Source organism: Geotrypetes seraphini, chromosome 3, assembly GCF_902459505.1.
Source record: "Geotrypetes seraphini chromosome 3, aGeoSer1.1, whole genome shotgun sequence".
NCBI classification, from domain to species: Eukaryota; Metazoa; Chordata; class Amphibia; order Gymnophiona; family Dermophiidae; genus Geotrypetes; species Geotrypetes seraphini.
Genome location: NC_047086.1, coordinates 289107155 through 289126565, shown reverse-complemented (window position 1 = coordinate 289126565; position 19411 = coordinate 289107155). Strand labels below are relative to the sequence as shown.

The 19411-nt window shown below is 44.8% G+C and overlaps 1 protein-coding gene across 1 annotated transcript; it reads right to left on the bottom strand.

Moving 5' to 3' along the window:
* Positions 1–1145: 1145 nt before the first annotated feature.
* Positions 1146–15356, bottom strand: LOC117356331 (polypeptide N-acetylgalactosaminyltransferase 6-like). Its single transcript, XM_033935411.1, has 11 exons — positions 15264–15356; positions 13699–14218; positions 11452–11624; positions 10080–10229; positions 9603–9837; positions 9396–9513; positions 9078–9278; positions 8666–8797; positions 8292–8393; positions 1677–1844; positions 1146–1532 (listed from the first exon to the last, which is right to left on the bottom strand). Exons 2-11 carry the CDS (start codon positions 14166–14168, stop codon positions 1404–1406), a joined length of 1878 nt encoding a protein of 625 aa, XP_033791302.1. The 5' UTR covers positions 14169–14218; positions 15264–15356; the 3' UTR covers positions 1146–1403.
* Between the last annotated feature and the right edge of the window lie 4055 nt (positions 15357–19411).

Below are 19411 nucleotides of genomic sequence, written 5' to 3'. Positions count from 1 at the left end.
AAATAATTCATTTATCAATACTGAAAAGAATGGTAAGGCTGAGCTTTCATTCAAAATATAAAAAACTCATTTGTGGTGAGACCTCAGAAATTCATTCCTAACTCACTTTAGGGCAGCCTAAGCTGATCCATTCGGGGGATTAATTTATCAATTCACCAGTCAATCACCACTTGCCAACCTTAATGCAAAATCTTATCGTGTTAAAAAACAATAAATTATAAATATTCTTTGAACATTAAGTGTTGAATTTAGCTTCAAACAGCAATGAAACTTCAATCATGATCTCTCAACTGGGCCCATTTTGACTGTGGCTTCATCAGGAGATCAAGAGAAATGATTAACTGAACATGTTCCAATCACATTTAACATCCAGTGACCAATTGGCAGAAAGCTTGATGTGACCCATGTCACTATGCAATCATCCTCTAGGATTTGTGCTCCATAAGTTCTGCCCTGTAATGGTGTCTGCCTGAAAAAAACACTGTGGCAAAACTAACTATTACGGGGCAGAAGTTATGGAGCACAAGTCCTAGTGAGGATGATTGCATAGTGACATGGGTCACATCAAGCTTTCTGCCAATTGGTCACTGGATGTTAAATGTGGTTGGAACATGTTCAGTTAATCATTTCTCTTGATCTCCTCAGTGCTGCCAGGCTGAAGTTGTAGCAGTTTGGGTTTTTATGGCCAAGCTTTAGGCCATATAGAGCAGCATTCCCCTCCCCCCCATTAGTCCCGAGTACCCCCTTACAGTTGGGTTTATAGGCTATCCACTGTGAATATGCATGATTTGCTTAGCATATGTCAACTCCATTCCATGCATATTCATTAATATCCTGTAAACCTGACTGGTAAGGGGGCAACTCCAGGATCAACATGGGAAACACTGATCCTCAGGAAATGACTAGCCTCAGGAAATGACTAGTAAAGCAGCCTTCAGTCGCTGCTTTACTATTCCTTTTGGAAAGTCTAAAAAAGGATTACTGATATGATGTTTGGCTGGGTTACTTTTTTCTAGTCACACTGTCATGGTTCACATGCTCCACATAAATTTGTGATAGAGGAACTCCCTTCTCTAAAAGGCTTTGCACACAGTTCTAGAAAAAAAAAATGGAGCTTTTCAAGAGAAACAAAGTGAAAGAGTAGATCAGATCAATATGCTTTATTAGACTAACATGCAGAGTTACAAGTCATAACCTAGCTACAGGATATAAAATAGGCCATCATGGTAGGAAATAAAAACAAATTTAAAATTAAGGTCTTCAACTATATCCCTCATCCCCCTTTGACAGCCCCAGCCAATGATTTGGCATGTTAAAAAAAAAAACAAAAATAAAACTAAACTAGTTTGTTCTAGAGACTTCTTAGAGGAACATGAAGCAGATTTCCAAGACATCTGGTCTCTTCACTTTGGCATCTCAGGGATGAAGACCCAGACCTGTGTATGTTCTTCTGAGGCACAGGAAGCCAGAAACACGGCGTAGCGCACAGCTTGAAGACACAGGTAGAATTTCTGACTCTGAAGCAGACCGCCCTAAAAAGAGAAATAAGATCAGCAGATGAAGACATCACAGCAAAGTTAAGTTCTAAGTCCCAGCTGAGCTGGTGACTGACCTTGAGCAAGGCCATCTGTCCCCATCTTGTAATTTACAATGTGAGGCGATATCATATCACGTACCTTCTCATAGGAAAATGCTTGATGTGAAGGTACATTTCTTTCCCCATCCCGAGCAACACAGGTCTGGAGCGTAATCATAGGACGTGCCACACTAGGATGTGCCACACTGAGGCACAGCTCACTTTTGACGTTGTGCCGTATCTCATTCAAGGAAGTATACTCAAAATACTATAAAAGAAAAATAAAGATTATATTCAGCTAGCATGCACAGTTGTGGGAAAAGTCTGACTTGTTATTTACAGAACTTGTTCAAGGGCATCCAACACCCTAGGCCTGTTGTTTCCAACCCTGTCTTGGAGGACCACCAGCCAGTCATGTTAGCCCTAATGAATATGCATGAGATTTGCATAAAATGGAGGTGACGGGCATGCAAGTCTGCTCCATGTACTATCTCTCATTGCATGATGGCTTCCTTACACTACTACCTAACTATTTCTCATGTTTTACTGGGCCTGCTACAAAAGCTGGATAAGCAAGGCATTACTCTCCTCCCCTATCCCAATCTCATTAGGCCTCGACCTACCTTCCCAGAACCCCATAGGCCTGCTCAACACCTCATTCTTGACTGCTCTGAATGGGGCCTTTTCCAAATCCCAGTTGTCCTCCCTCTCACAAACCAAAGAAACTTCACAGAAACATATGGCGATCACTGAAGAAAATTGCATACTCAGCCCTGTTGATGCTCCTTACTACCAAAAGATCCTAGGTTTCTATTTAAACATCCGATCAGGAACAAAGCCCAGCTAGTTAAAGATTGGCTAGAGGAGACCAACCCCGACTTTGTTCTCTTAAAAGAAACTTAGTTGATTTGACAACAACATCATAATCCGTGAATGTCTACCACCTGGGTTTAAAATTACCTCTCTACCCAGATCCAGGAGAAGGGGGGGGGGGCCTAGCCATCACACAAGAGATGCATTTGAGTCCACCATCTTAGCCTCAAATTCCTCACCAGATCTTGAAATTCTTTCCTGTAAACTCCAGTCCAACCAACTAGAAGATAGCCTAATCACTCTTATTTTACATCCCTCCCATGAAATGGCCCCACCGCTAAAGACAACTTCTCCGAATTCCTCCTCACCAACTCTATTACAGATCCCTACAACCTACTGATCGGTGACCTGAACATTCACCTTGAACAGGCCGAATGAAGTGACACCAAAGATCTACTATCCCTCATCACACTGACCCCTGAAATAACCCATCACAAGGGCCACCATCTAGACCTAGCAACATTCTCCTCCAAAGAACTCCATTCCAAGATTCTCTGGGCGCTAGCCACTTGGACTGACTCCCTATGGTCTGACTACCGACTATGCAACTTCCAACTTAACTGGCAAGCAAAACACCATTCATCCAACCCCAAACTGGCAAAAAGGTCCAAGAAAATGATAACCACCAGAGGCCTCATCAACCCAGTGGAATTCTGGTCTCACTACATCTCCTCCAAACCGGACCCCCAACTCATTCACGGCCGAAGCCTGGACCAGCACAAGCACTCAGATCCTAAACAAAATGGCCCCCATTAAAACAAGGAAACTAAGTAACAAAAATACAGATGGCTGGTTTGACGCAGAATTAGGATCAGTGAAACAGGAATTACGGAAACTTGAAAGACTATGACTGAAATCTGGTGACAGTAAAGAGAGAACCAACTGGAGAACAAAACTAAAAGAATACAAAAAACTCATAACTACCAAACGCACTAACTTCTACGCACTAAAAATCGGCTCCCCTAACCCCGACATCAAAAACCTCTTCAAAATAGTCAACAATCTTTGACACTCAGACCCTAACCCGTACTACCTCCGACTCCCCACAACCAGCCAATGCCCTGGCTGACTTTTTTTTTTTTTTTTTTTTACAGCAAAATCTCCAAGCTGAGTTCCACCCTATCAGTCACCACAACCAACCATTTAAACTACCCAGTCGCTCTCAACACCGACGAACCCAGGGCTGATCTATTCTGGAACACCTTTGCAATCCCTAACTGGCAACAGTTCTGCAAGCTCTACTCAAAATATGCTAATTCCTACTGGACTGTTGCCCACCTATATTTGCGTAATGAAAGTTGCCCCGGCCACCTTCAAAGCCAAAATTACACACCTGGATCTCTTCCCTTTTACTCTCTGGCACGTTTCCCGAGGACCAAGGCCAGATCCTAATCTCTGATTATAAAAACCCCCAAAGAACCCATCAACCTGACATCAAATTAGACCCATCGCTAACATCCCCTTCTTTGCAAATTTAATGGAAGGGCTAGTCAACCAAGACTTAGTGACCTATCTGGACAAATTCAGCATTCTAAACAATAAAACCAGTCTGGGTTTCGCACTGGACACAGCACTGAAACCATTATAGCTTCTCTACTAGATTCCCTCCATTACCTGTTTAGCCAGGGCACAAGTGCACTAGTCCTTCAGCTTGATCTAAGTAGTGCCTTTGACTTAGTTGATCATACCATCCTCTTAAACTGTTTTGAGTCAATCGGCATCTCAGGCAATGTTTTAAAATGGTTCTGAGGTTTTCTAAGTAAACGTTTATACCAAGTTTACAATGCCAATACACTCTCCTTCAGTTGGGTGAACGCATGTGGAGTCCCACAAGGCTCTCCCCTGTCCCCCACATTTTTCAACATCTACCTGGCCGCACTTGAACCTATTACAAAGCTTGAAAATCAAATTCTACATCTACGCTGACAACATTACCTTAGTTTTTCCCCTAACCATTATATCTCCGGAGATAACTAACCACCTGGCATCCACCCTAAAACAAATTGAACTGTTGATGACCGATTTCAAATTAAAACTCAACTCTGAAAAAAACCAAATTCTTCCTGGCGAGTCCAAATGACAAAATCAAAGATTCTACAATCTTCTTAAACAGTTAAGTCTTTCCTATCACAGATTCCATAAAAATTCTAGGAGTGACACTCACCCTTGAAACTCATACCAACTTACTGGTCAGAAAAGGCTTCTCTGCCTTATGGAAACTGAGAACCATCAGAAAGTACTTTGATGCAACCTCTTTCCGACTACTGGTACAATCCTACATCCTAAGCCTACTCGACTACTGCAACATTATCTACCTGGGGTCCTTCAAAAAAACAAACAAAAAAAACCCAAACACATCCAAAATTCGGCAATCCGACTGATCTTTGGGCTACCAAAAACTCCACTGGCTACCCATCGAAGCAAGAATCCAGTTCAAGTTTGCCTGTATCTGTTTCAAATCCATTCTTGGTATGGCCCTCTTATACTTGGTTCCCCATTTTTCCTTAAACTGCCCTTCCAGGCCCACCCACAGAGCCCACCTCTTCAGCCACCCAACTCTAAAGGCCTGCCGATACAAAAGTCACCTAAACAGAACACTTGCCTTCCAAGCGGGTCATCTAAATGACTGGCTGAGCAGAATTCTCACTCCTCTTCCTACCTAAACTTCAGGAAATTAAAAAACTAGCCTATTCAACCGAATTATAACCTAAGCCCTCTCTCCCTACCCCTGTCTCCCCCCCCCCCAAGTTCTTTGCCTTACCCTCTTCACCCTGCCCACCTTACATTTGTCCCCTCATATTTTACCTGTTTCCCGCTCATGCATATTTATTGTATCTGTATTCACTGATTGTAACTATTCGCGACTGGCCAGGCCTTCTGTTGTAAACCGTATTCGCAGATTATTTGTTGTATCTGTATTCACCGATTATAACTATTCGCTGATTTGTTGTGAACCACCTCAAATTACTACGGCTTTGGTGGTATAAGAAATAATAATCTAATATAATAAAATGCTAGGCCGCGCATGTGCACTCCTATCGCGTGCATCCGTTTTCCGTGAGATGTAGGGCAGCTCAGGTAGGAGTGCGCATGTGTGCCAATCTCTCTCTCCCGCCATGGCAAACAGTAGGAGCAGCTAAGTTTTTAAAGTCTTGAAAAGCCGTCGGCCATGAAGTATGCAGGCGGCATACTTCACAACCAACGGCTTTTCAAACCCCCACAGCACCACCGCCATCGCTGAACCTTACAAAACCCTCCATTCCCACCAGCACTGCCGGCTGCGGTTAAGGCGAGAGAGGCGATGTCGGCCGTGGTGGCTGTAGGCTGCGGTGGCCTAACACGGAGCCGAGCAGAAGTTTTTTTTTTAAAAACTTCAAGGACGCTGCAGCGGCTCCTCTCACGAGCTGCTCCTGCGTTGGAGAAGGCGGCGATCGTGAGAGGAGCCGCCGGGAAGTTACACTGCTGGGGGCTCGGCCTGTTAGGTCCATGCTGAAGCTCAAACAGATCCTGCTGGGGCGAGAGATTGAGCGAGCCTTGCTGCTGTTAATAGGTACAGATATTACCTACTCAGCAACTTTTTCCTCTTCTAATAGTCGCCGCCATCATTCCCTGTAAGAACACACTCGCGCACCACTGCTCCCTTAATGTATTGCAAGTTCAAAGATGTGGCGGAGGCTCCTCTGAAACTGGGCCTAGAACTGAGGGCTGGAAGAGTAGATATGAGAAGGGGGTTGGGTTTGGGGGCTATAAAGGAATGTGTGAGAGAAGGGAGCTGGGGATGAAAAAAGGAGGAGATGGGAGAAGGGGGCTACAAAAGGGGGCATATGAGAGAAAGGGGCTGAAGATAGGAGCTGGAAGAATAAGTGAAGGGGGAATGAAGAGGGAGTTCTATGGGAGGTGAAGGACAGAGAAAGGGGACAGATTTTTAAGTTGGTGAAAAAAGGTGGAAATAGGGAAGGTAAAGGGGAAATGGGAGCCTGAATAGAGGGGGTAAGACATAAGAAGAATAGCCATACTGGATAAGACTAGCCATACTGGATAAGACTAATCTATTCTAGCACCCGTTAATGTAACTGGCTTAAACACTAGTAATAATAATGTTGTCATCCCAAAAACTGATTGGCTGGTGTCCCTCCAGGACAGGGTTGGGAACCACTGCCTTAGGTAAATATTGACCTGCCTTGGGGGTGAGGCACACAGCTGAAGGCCTTAGTCATCCCACCCCTATAGTCCAGCATTTCTCCCCTATCTTCTGTGCCACATCAGCAATGGAATGATCTCAAGTGCTAAAGCCCATCCTCCCTGATTCAGTTCCTGTGGTGGGGGAGCCATAACAGCATTCAAGGGCTGTCAGCTAAGGCAGAGTAAATTTGGGAGAGACCGCTTTGAATTTCAGATGAATCATTAACAAATTTTTAATAAACCTTGACAAGCAGGGCAGCATCAGGAGGAGAGGGAATATATCAGTTTACTTCTGTGCAGAGTTTCTGAACCCCCTCTCCTGTTATTCAATCAGATCAGCACTTCTCTGTAGCCCAAATAGCCGGCAACATCTTTGGGCAGCCAATGTGGGCTCTGCAAGCTTCCCTCTATGGTCCCACCCTAAAGGTCACTTCCTCTTTCTTCAGGACAGACTGCAGTAGAGAAAACCAACCTTCCCACCAGTTCTATAGGCTAATAGCAGCGTCCAAGGTACACAAGATGGATTGGGGACGTGGGAAGAGTGAAGTGTTGGCTGGGGAGGATAGAGAGGTATGAGGGAGATTTGGTGAGGGGGAATATTCAGTTCTTATAATTGGATGGATTGTACTGAATTTCTACCCTGAAGCAAAACTAAAACCTGGACTCCTGCTATGGTCAGCATAACTTAGAAAGTGGTCAAATATCAAATCAGCTTAAGAGAAACCTAGTGGTAGGCTGAATAGCACATTTTTAAAATCTTGGGGCTGTAAATTGCTTCCATGGGACCAGTTTTGACAGCTTGAACATTTTGGCTTTCTACCAGCTTTGACCAGTTGAACCTGAAAAGAGGTTAAGAGCTCGACAAGGTTTACAGAAAATTAAAGAAAAAAATACAATAGGGATAATATAGAAGGAAATTAAGATCACAATTTTGAAAAAAGCCAAGATCACACAATTGAACAGGAAAATTTATTCCAGATCAGTAATTCTGAAAAGAGACTCCCCTAGTTTTCCAGTATTAGATGACACCTTTCAGCATAAGAAAGGATAATTTAAGTTTGAGTAGGTCTGGTAATCTCAGATCTTGTAGAATTCCAAAATAAAAGGAAGGAAGGAAAAATGCCATACAAGATCTTAAAAGTAAAGCACGCATATTTGAAACAACTCTAGAAATAATTAGAAGCCAGTGAAATTTTAGCAAAAGCTGAGAAACATGATCAAGTTTACTTTCTGCAAGATCTGCCTAGCTGCAGTAATTTTGGATCTTTTGAAGACTTTTAGTCAGGATTAAGACTATATAAATTTAATGAAAATACTGAATTGTACTGAAATTCAGGATAATTTTAGAGTGTTGTCAAATAAACTTGCAGAATTTACAAATTATGTGCACAGAATTCTGCCAGGAGTAATTACCACCCTACCAAACACTGCTGCCCAACCAGTCTGAGAGCCAAAACCCAGTTGGGTTTGGGGTTTCCGCAATGCATTTACATCTATTTGCATATAAACAGTATCATTGTTCCCATTGCAGAAACCTCAAACCCAACTGGGCTTTGGCCCTTGGACTTTGGCTGCCCACCTCTACCCTAGGCAGATCAGATCTGGCCCTTACTACAGACATGAATCCTTCCCCCACCTACACACAAAGAAGCCCCCTTACCTGTGAAGCTGGGTCTCCATGGCATTTACTTATGCCTATTTGAGCCTTTCCATCATCCAACTCACCAACATCCAGGCACATCTTCAGACCTCTATTCATGAGCTAGTAAAAATAGATAAGATATGACCAGGTTGCACAGTGATTTAGAACTGGGTCACTGGGGAAAGTTTTCACCAGCCTGGTAATTCAACATATAGCCGATCTGCTGTGGTCTTGAAGCCCCCACCCACAGATGGGCATTACAACCAGTTTGAAGTCCCCAGCTGGAGGATGTCTCTCAAGCTGCCTCAGAATTCAACTCCAACCATATTGTTATTAACCATTCTGAAGATGCCACTAAACATCTCCTTATACAGAGGCCTAGGAGTACTCACAGCACCATAAAAGTGTGGGTTGAGTTCTGGGATAAAGAAGTCCGGGCGGATATTGTTCATATACCAGCCAAAAGATTTACAGCCCAACCGCTTTCGCAACTGATGTCTCTGGCTCAGTTCCCCGTATGACTTCTGGGCAGATGTAGAAGAGGAACAAGACAAAAAAACAGCAGTCAGGCCTCTGTTCATGACACATAGCATAAAAAGGGGTGGGCTATTGGGGCCTTGGCTTCACCAACTAGCTCAGAGAAAGTCAGGAATTTTGATGTCCTTTCCCTATTCCCTCCCCTCAACTAAGAAGAGTTTTCTACTATACCCAACACATGAACCTAATCCAGCTATGGTCTTCAGGGGGGGGGGGGGGGAATAAGAGACAGAGGTTTAAAAAAAAACAAAAAACCCCAAGTTTTACCTCCTTGAATATACGGGCAGCCTCCATATGCCTGTTATAGAACAGCACCTTGTATTCATCCATCCAAACCTCAGCGAGTCGTACCAAGTTCCGGGATACCACTGAGCTTCCCTCAGGGAAGGTGTGAGAGTTCTCCATGCGGTAGATGTGACCCACCACTGAGCAGGGTACAATCTCTAGCTTTCCTCCACACATCCATACCTGAGGAGGGAGAACATCTTTTGAAAGCTGTGACCCTCCTGCATAATCCCTCCCATCTCCTCGCAAGACAACGCCATAGCAGGCGTGCAGCCTGCTCCCGCTTCCCATGCCTCATACCCTAAGAGACATTTCCAAATTCTCGCCTCCCCAGATTTGCATGTCTGGATCGTAGGTCCCAAGGTGCTGGAAGAAGGATTTGGAGATAGCAAAGAGTCCCCCTGCTATGGCTGGTGTCCTGGATACACAAAGAGAAAGCAGTCAAGTCCCTGCCCTCAAGAATTAAGCAGAGCAGCAGAGAGTGGGCGAGTGTATGGTGTCACTTACGGGAAGGGCTGAGTCTCATCAAGCCGCATGTCCTCTAGGGCTTGGGGCAAGGGCTCAAACATGAACACCAACGCCCAGTCAAAGGTTCCACGGGCATGGATCAAGGGCTTGGGGACAGGCTGCTGAAACTGAAAGGTGTGCCGGTCAATGGAGACAATGTCTGGGCTCACAACAAGGGTGTTGTCCAAAGCAATCCTCTCCAGAAGTGGTTCCAACCACCCTAGCCAACACTCACCTACAGGCGAGAGGAGACGTAGATACCTTTGAAGTCTAAAATGGGAGGGGGGAAGAATGCCAAATACCAGAACACCTCTTGCTTGCGAGATGTTACCACACGTGCTGTTGAATGTCTAATCCACCACCACTAAGTCACCTCCAAGTGCAGTGTCCAGTTTTTCACCAAATGCTCCCCTCCTGGTTCCAGCTATTCCTGTGCTCCCTCAAACCAGTTTCACCTCCGGTGGGCCCTCTACTCACAATGGGCATCCAGAAAAACCAGTACATCTGCTTTGGCCTGCTCAGCTCCCAGCAACCTGGCACCTACCAGCCCCTTCCTTGCTGGCTGCCGTAAAAGCCTCACCAATGGCAGCTGTCTCACATACTCATCCAGTGTTTTCATCAAGTCCTCTGTAGATGGGAGAAACAGGAGCCCCCCCATCCCCCACCAAAACCTTCATCAGAACCAATACATAGCAACTCCCATTGGACCACACTATCAGGTCAGTCTAGGCCAAGGGTTCTTAACCCATGCAGGTTTTTAGGATACATGCTATGAATTTGCATACACAGGAGACTTTATTTTGTTGCAAGTATCTTGGAACCCCGACTGGGTGTCAAAGCCTGGGTTGACAACCCCTGACCTAGGTTATGGGTTTCCAACTTTGGCCCTTGCCCAGTCAGGTTTACAGGATTTCCCCAATGCATATGCATAAGATCTATTTGCATGCATGGCCTCCATTGTATGTATATTCATAGGGGAAATCCCGATAGGTTGTGATCCTTGAGGATCAAGGTTGGGCACCCCTGGCTAGGCTAATCCTAACTTTGGGCTTCTAGTTGCAGGCTTACACCCATCTCCACTCTGATCTGTTTAAATTGCAGATTCACCAAGTTCTACTCACTCCTTCAACTTTTTTTTAGGATTAAGAATGGTCTAGTTCTTGTTCCCAATGCAACCTGAAAATACATAGCAGAATGGAGTAGAACCCATGGCCCAAACAGGGTCAGCAATGGGAATATTGATGGTCTCTGGACAAGCTTAGGAATGAGCCCCTGAAGCCCACCAGCAGGCTGCATCTTCTTCAGCTTTAAGCATGCTTAGGGGCACCTGCAACAAGGACACCCTGGGCAACTGCCCTGTTTGCAGTCTAATGCCAGCCCGGGATCTTGTTCCACCCAGGCAAAAAAAGGGTCATCTACTGCCCCTGTGTGCAGTAGAGTCTTCCAGCTCTGTTCAATCATCCACTCCTTGTCTTTAGCGACAAGACAATCCCAATAAAAATGGCTAGTCACTTGTCATTCTTGGTTGGTACCCTACCAGTTAGGATGCCAAGAACTCACAAGGCCTTGAAGTTTTAAGCTACACTGTTGTATCTGGTAAACTATTTCCTTAGCCTTTTCCAGAGAGAAGAGCCGAGAGTCAAGAAATCTAATCATGTAGTCATTCACTAGCAACTGAGGAATGGACCTCATTTCCCCCACTAAGCCAAATAACAGAATCCTATGGTCTCAGAAAGCAGACTATCATGGAAGTCAAAACAAAGAGGGGCAAGATGGTTCCCTATGGTTCACTTGCATCTAATTCTATATCCTCTCTCTAAGATAGCACATCCATTGTGGGGTGACTTACCATTGGTACTGGCATCGTCTACAAGAATTATCTCACGCAAGAGCAAGCTAGGTACAGTGTAGAGGACACTATAGACTGTACGCAATAGAGTTGAGCAGGCCTCATTATGGAAGATGATGATCACACTGACAGGGGACAGGGCTGGACAGCGCTTGAACTTCTTCACCAAACACCTTTCAGAAGAGGGGACAAGAGTAGGTTATGTTACAGCAAAAAGTAATATGGAAAATCATAAGCAATAAAGATTAATATTGTTTCAGGGATCCACTACATGCATGGAAAGAAGCATTGAAAAAACAAACACCACCACATTACTCCATCCCTTGCTCCCAGGCAGTGTCTCCTGCATCTAAACCCAGAGAATCATGTGTGGGACTGTGTGGCACAATGGTTAGAGCTACAGCACCGAGGTTGTGGGTTCAAACCCCATGCTGCTCCTTTTGACCCTGGGCAAGTCACTTAATCCCCCATTGCCCCAAGAACTTTAGGTAAGATTGCGAGCACATCGAGACAGTTAAGGAAAAAGTGCTCAAGTACCTGAATGTAAACCACTTAAGTGGTAAATACTTAAGCAAGGACAGCGATCCCAATACCTCCCCAATTTCCATTATAGAGGCTAACAAAATACATTACCAAGAGGCTATTTCTCAGGTACCCAACATCTACAATTGATAAACTACAGCAGTGTGGTGGAAGATGGTACCAGTTGCCATCATTAAAAAGAACTCCCAACCTTTGATATGTTTCTTGCATTACACCCTCTGGCAGGTCTCTTCAGCACAATACAGATACTAAAAAAGCAAAATGCTAGCAGTAAATCAGAGTTTTGAAGTCATCCCCAAGATCCCCTGGGTTACAAGTCATGTTCCCCTCCAAGCAGAGCACATGAGTAAGTTGCTCCTACATTTTAGGAGCATCGCTCAAAAATTACTTGCAAACTTGGAAAATTAAGTTTAGAACATGTCACTCAGATGAGGAAAAAACCCCCAAAACAAACAAACAAAAGAAAAACCCACACCAGCCTGCACCTGACCAACCCCGCAGAGGGAATATTGCTTACAAGTGACGTTCCATTACTGTCGTCGTACATAAAACCATTTGGAGATTCTGCCCTCGCTAGAAAGAGTGTTTTATGTAAATCATTTTGTTTTTTTTAAGTGTAGTCTGTTAAGTTTGGAACTCGCATCTAGTACAGTTGTGACCAAGAACTGTGTGTGAGAACGTTGAACTTTCTGGGTTGACCCCCATGCTGCATAATTTCAGCAAATCCAGCTACAGCCTGCAGATTAACTGTTCCCCTTAAATGTATCCATGACATCTTTTGTCTGTCTGTCTTGTCTGTTTAGATTATAGCTCTTTTGAGCAGGGACTGTTGACCGACTCTATATAGTACTACATATGTCTGATAGTGCTATTGAAATAGTTTAATAGTAGTATAGACTGAAGACGCCCCATTGTGGGACCAGCAACTCCCTCTAGTCCAGTTGCACAGGGGATCGCACCCCAACTCTTGGTGTGCTTAAGCAAAATAAACCAGAAATAATTGCCGATTCTTTAAGACCAGGCTTGCCGTGATTTAAGACTATGAAATCTTATCCCCAACGCAGATGGCGTGACCTATCCCTGTCCCTGCCTTCATTGTTAAACACCTTTTAAACTGACTGCTGTCAAGCCACCCTCTCAGTCTCAAGATTAACTGGTTCTCCTTGACCAGTCCAAGTTTCAAGCAAGATAAAAATCAAATACAGTAGGCAGCTCTAGCTAGATTAAAACCAACTCATTCATTCTCTCACTAGTTATTACCTAAGCTGCTCAGGTTTGTTAACACCCCACCCCCATCCCATGACTTCTTTGGACAGTAGACCTAAAAATGGAATCTGTAGTCCAACCATAACCTCAGTAAAGAGGATTAAAGGTGCAAGTAAAAACTCATGTGTTTATAGCCAATACTTGGTTAAGCAGGATTACAAAAAGTCATCTGGGATAGGCTCAGCCAAGTCCTGCATCACCCCATTGCATGCTGGGTTATGTATTTCCTGCTCATCAACTAGGTCTACAAGTTTGTAGCGCAATAGGGACAAAGTCAGAGCAGGCTCAGATAGTGTTTCTACTGACACAAGGCTCACTAGTAACCTTACATGGCATAAGAAAGCCAGGCTCTGTGTAGAGATGAGGGGAGCATGACAGGAAAGCAAAAAGCACATGAAAAGAACCTGTGCACCACACACAATTTTGTTCCTATCTTACTCAGGGGGTCTGGTATCTGGTCCAAGGTCCCGATGCAGAGAGATACGATCGCTGACAAAGGCATTCAAGTTATACTTTGCATAACCTATACTCCGCAACACCTCCTCTTCTGCCGTCAGATCCGACAGTGGGTATGCTCTTCCCCCTGCACCATGGAAACAGGTGTCTTGGGGAGGCCGCTGGAAGCGGGGCTGGAGCTCAGCAGCAGAATAGTAGCCAGGGAGGCAGCCCATGGGCCCTTCATTCTCTTGTGGTGGTGAGCTCTGCTCCTGAGGGATGCTGTTATCACTGTGTATACTCGTAACACAGACCGTATCATGCCTGGGAGTAAAAGCCGACTCATGACTTAATGGCTGCTGCACCCAAGTATTAGAGAGGAACCACTCCATAAAACCCAGCATCAGGAGACATAAGATGATGAGGGACAGCAGTAAATACAGCCTCCACACATTCCTGTGTGGGGGAGACATGGCCCAGACCCTAAAGAGGGGGAGAGGGGAAAAAAAAAAGGGAGGAGGGGCTGAAGAGAATGGGAAGGAAGACACAACAAGGATTAAAGAGGCATTCTGTTATTCAGGCATATCAGTTCTCTAAAAAGAATCTAGTAAGGGAAGGGGTGAAACCCAACACCCCAGTTTTCCACACTAGCACAAAATGGCTGCCTCCATCAATAGAACATCTTAACCTGCAGGAGTGTCCTGATCTTAATGCATATCTAGGTGGCCTTTGGAGATTAGGTCTACTACACCTTTCTATCATCTTCTCCAGGGGCAGTTACCTCTCAATTTCAAAACAACTTAAGCTTTTATTCTCTGTCTAGCAATAGAAAATTCCTGAACACAGCATATACAAGAGACATAACAGCCACTTTCTATATGGGTGCATTATGAACCCCATAGAAGAGGGGCATATTGCCACATAGAATATGGCTTTTCTGTTCTACATTTTAGGGGCCTTAACAGAAAGTATGTGGTAAACATCCTCAAGGTTAGAATAATTGGCTGACAATAGTGAGCTCTTATGACCTTGAGGAAGTCACTTTGTACCCCACTCCCAATTACCTAAGGTACAAAGTTAAGTCTTCCAGGGACAGAAAATACTTACAACTATAAAGAGTTGAGTCATATTTAGTCATTAACTACTGCTCCAAGTAGCATATGTAGGGAGAAAGTTACAAATCTCTAAATCTAGCTAGTAGTATCACCCCAGTTAAAAATGCTATAGCACATATTGCTTTTGAAAGTAGAAATTAACTGTTTGTATGCTGCAGAGAATCAGTTGAAGACAAACAGCAGCTTAGACTTAAAATAAGAGAGAATGAATAATTAAAGCTAGTATTTCTTTTCTAGTCTTAAATAATTGGCACCACACATCACCACGAGAGTAGCACCAATTTTCCAGCTTAAAACTATAACCTACTCCTAAAATGAAACAAAAGAAGAATTATAAAAAGCTCCCCACTTCTTATAGTCAATACCCTCTCATTTCTAAATAAGAGAGAAAAAGAAATTGAACCATAAGCCCAGAAAGTTTGCTCCAAGCCCTTCTGAATGTTACTCACTCACTTGTTATTAGACCAGAACAACACCACCCCAACCTCCATAGATTCCAAACCCTGGAGGAGCTCTTTAAATACAGCTGTCCTCAAGGCCATGGGGTGGCTGAGCTAATTAATTGCAATCATTAAAAAAAATTGCTGAGTTAAACATTGTGATATTGCTCTTTCTTCTTGGAATATTCTTAGTTGTTTGGGGTTTTTTTTAAATTTAATTTTTTTGATTCACATATGCAGGCATTGGGTTAGGCAGCAGCGATGGCTAGCGGGAGTGGGTGGAGGGGAGGGGAGGGGAGGGGGGTTGGAGAGGATGCGACTGCAGATTTGAGAACTTAGCAGAGTCCTGAAAGTTCCCCACCTCCTTCTTCCCCTGCCTCCCAGCTTGCAGTGCAAGGTTTAAACTCTCTAGAGCAGGGGTGTCCAACCTTTTGGTTTCCCTGGGTCACAGTGGAAGAAAATAAATTTTCTGGGGCTGCATAAACACTAACACTAGCTGATGAGCAAAATAAAAAAAAAAGATTGAGCAGGTCCCAAATTTGCAATCACTAATACAGAAGATGTACATATCTAATAATAAACCTTCATTAAAGGGACACTGTGGTGAGGAACCCAAAAAAGCAGTAATGCTTACCCTGACTGAGTGATCCTCCCCGTGCACCGCTGACAGTGGGAGCAGCTTCCACATCCCCACTCTGATGAGCAGGGACACGCATTCCTGGTTCTCCTAGTCACTTCTATTACAGCTACGGTGAGCCTCTTCAGAGGTGAGCCTCATCAGAGCGGGGATGCTAAATCAGCTGTCAGCAGCGCATGTGGAGGATCGTTCAGTCAGAGTAAATTGCTTTTTTGGGTCTCCCATTTTGAGCTTAGGCTCCCTCAAAATGAACATCTCCCGTGCTGTAGCTAGTAGGGATCCCCAAGCCTCGCCAACTGACGGTCACCTCCTCCCCCTCCAACTTCCCAAGTTCTGTAGCTGGCAGCAATATTGTAGAGATGCTGCCCTCCCTCCTCCCTGACTCTTGGCTTTATACAAGCATGAAAGCAGTTGCAGCTTGAGGATATTGCCATTTGCTGCAAAGTTTGGAGATTTCAGGTTGCCAGACTGGAGGAAGATGTCTTTAGTTGGCATGGCTTGGGAATCCTCACCAGCTAAAGTATTTATAAATTGCATTCAGGCAGGGAGAAACTTTGGTGCCCATCCACTAATTTTGGAGTCCAGTCCTTCCCCCAAATCAGCTGTATATGACTATGCCACTGAATACAAAAATAATTGTGATGCACATATCCCAAAACTAACATTCCAGTTAATAAATTCAAAATAAAACAATTTTTTCTACCTGTTAGTCACTAGTTTTTAATTTTTTTAGTTCTACTCAATTTGTAGCATTTTTAATCATTGTAAACCATATAGAACTTCATGGTCCTGCGGTATATAAACAGTTATTATTATTAATACTTTGTTGTCTGGATATTTTGTTTTTCCATCATCTTGGTCACAGTTTCTCTTTCTGCTTTTTCTCTATCTTCAACTAATTCTCTTTCCAGTGTCTACTGCCCATTTTATTCTCCTCTTCTCTCTTGTTCCATTTCCTCCTTATGCCTGTCTCCAACATATCAATTTTTCCCTTTCAGCTTTCGTAAATTTCTCTTTTTTACCTCTGTCCACTCAAATCTTGCCTTCTTTCTCACCCTTCTTATTAAATGTTCAGCTACTTCTCAACTCTCTATCTTCTCTCAGTCCCTAGCTCTCCCATTTCCCATCTCCTATTCCCAGCCTCCTATTTCCTTCTATCTTCTCCCCATTACCACATTTCTACCATTGTACTCACTGTTCTCTCTCTCATCATCTTGCTTTTGATCTCATCCACATAGCTCACACTTTCAGAATCTCCCACCCTTTCTTCACTGGTCAGGTTATATCTCCCTGTCTCTTTCTTTCCATCCCCTAGCATCTTCTTATCCCAGCTCTCTTCCCTCATGCCCTCCCATGGGTCCATCTCTCCTCCTCTCTCCCCATGGTCCAACATTTTGCTCCCTCTCTTTTCTGTTTTTCTTCTTCCCTTCCCCCTTGATGCTGAACAATGAAATGGAGGAGGAAAAAAAAGAGAGATGCTGCATCTCTCTCTGCCTTCCATCCACAGGCCTAACATTTCTCCCTCCCTCCCTTCCATCCCCAGATCCAACTTCTCTCCCTTTCTTTTCCCAACTGCTCCCATCCCATCTCTCCCCCTGTCTGCCTGTCTGCCTCCCCCAGGTCCACCATTTCTCCCTTTCTCTTCCCAATAGTTCTCCCTTCAAGTATCTCTTTCCCTCTTCCTCCACATCACCCCAGGTCCAACTTCTTTCCCTTCAAACCATTGCCCACCAGCTCTCTCTCTCTCTGTCCTCTGTTTCTGGCCCCATAAGTTCTCCCACCACACCCAATCGGGTATTTCTTTTAATATCCTCTCCCTTTGTACTTAAAAAAAAAACAACCCAGTTAGTCCAGGAGGCTTCCTCGGCCCGGCATGTTCTCCTCCTCTCCACGCCCAGCATGTTCTCCCCCTTCTCTCCACGCCCTTCTCACCGTACCTAGCATGTTTTCCTCCTTCTCTCTGCGCCCAGCATGTCCTTCCCTTTCTCTCCGTGCCCAGCATGTGCTCCCCATTTTATTGTGCCCTTTTCTGCTTGCCCAGCATGTGCTCCCACTTCGCGCCAGGCCAATGTTACCCTCACCTCCTGTCAGGCTGAAAAATCTGCCGGCCTCAGCAGTGAGGTAGCGAAGTTGCCCACTGCTCTCCTTCCTGCTTTCCATCTGCCGCGTTCTACCCGGGCAGAAACAGGAAGTTGCGTCATTGGAGACAGACCATGGCAGATGGAAGAAGAGCTGTGATCAATGTTGCTAAATCACTGCTGAGGCTGGCAGATTTTTCAGCGGGTGAGGGCAACATCGGACCGGCCCGGAGAGAAGGGGGAATTCATGCTGGGCCACAGGGACCACCCAGAGCCTTGGGGACGGGTCGTGAGAATGGTAAGCTCCCGGACCATGACTCTAAGACCGGAAGCACCAGCCAGGCCGCACAAAACACCTTGCCGGGCTGCAGGTTGGACACCCCTGCTCTAGAGCCAGAAGGAGCTCCTTCTTTTGACTCATGCTGGTTATGTGGAAGTGGTGCTCATGCGCATGCTCTGTGTAATCATGGTGAGATGGGTAGAGAGTTGAGCGCGGATCCGGTGTTCTTCTTTAATCGGTCCCAACTGATTTTGTTTGATTTTCCCAGTGCATGATACCAAGGTTAGAGATGTTCTTCATCGGTCTGGAGTATTTTTTTGTCACTGTGCTATCTCTAGGTCTCTCTTTTTTTTTTTTTTTTTCCTGTTGGGCACGCTTCTAATATGGTGGTTGTTGAAATTTCTGGGTTCTCCCTTTGCTATATATAATCGGTTGGCTATCGGTGCCATCCTTTGTCCTGTGCCCACTCCGTGTGTTGATAAGAGATGGGTAGTAGTGGTACCAGGTCCAGCCCCTATTTCTTGCGGATGTATGGTTCTGTTTCCCTACCCTGATTGGTAGGTTGATTCTCTAGGGTAGGAGAGTCTGCAAACGTGATCTAGTCACGATTTCAGGATTTCCATCATACATATGTATGTGCCCTTTCCCTATGCATTATCTTTCTTGCATGCCTATTGTGGATTGGGTTGGGTTCTTTTGTGTTTGTTTTTTGGCTGTTGACATCATGAAGATCTGGCTGAATTTGGGCGGTGGGAGAGGGGGAGCGAGTTCACAATTCCTATCAGTTCAGGCCACCCATGCTGTTATTCACCAGTTCCTCTACTGCTACCTGCCATTTTCTAAAGCCTGGATCCTTTAAATCAGGTGAGAGTGTGGCATAGTGGCTAAAGCTACAGCCTCAGCACCCCAAGGTTGTGGGTAGAAAATAACACAGGGATAAATTTGTTCCTGTCCCCGCAGGAACTCAATTTCTATGTCCCATCCCTGCGAGTTTTCTCACTGTCCCTGCCCCTTTCCTGTAAGCTCTGTCTTAACCGCACAAGCCTCAGACTCTTATGATTTTAAAGTGTTTGAGACTTGTGGAAGATGAGGACGGAGCTTGCAGGAATGGGGCAGGGGCAGGGGCAGGAAAAGAACTCATGGGGACAGGGAAAAACTTTTCCCCA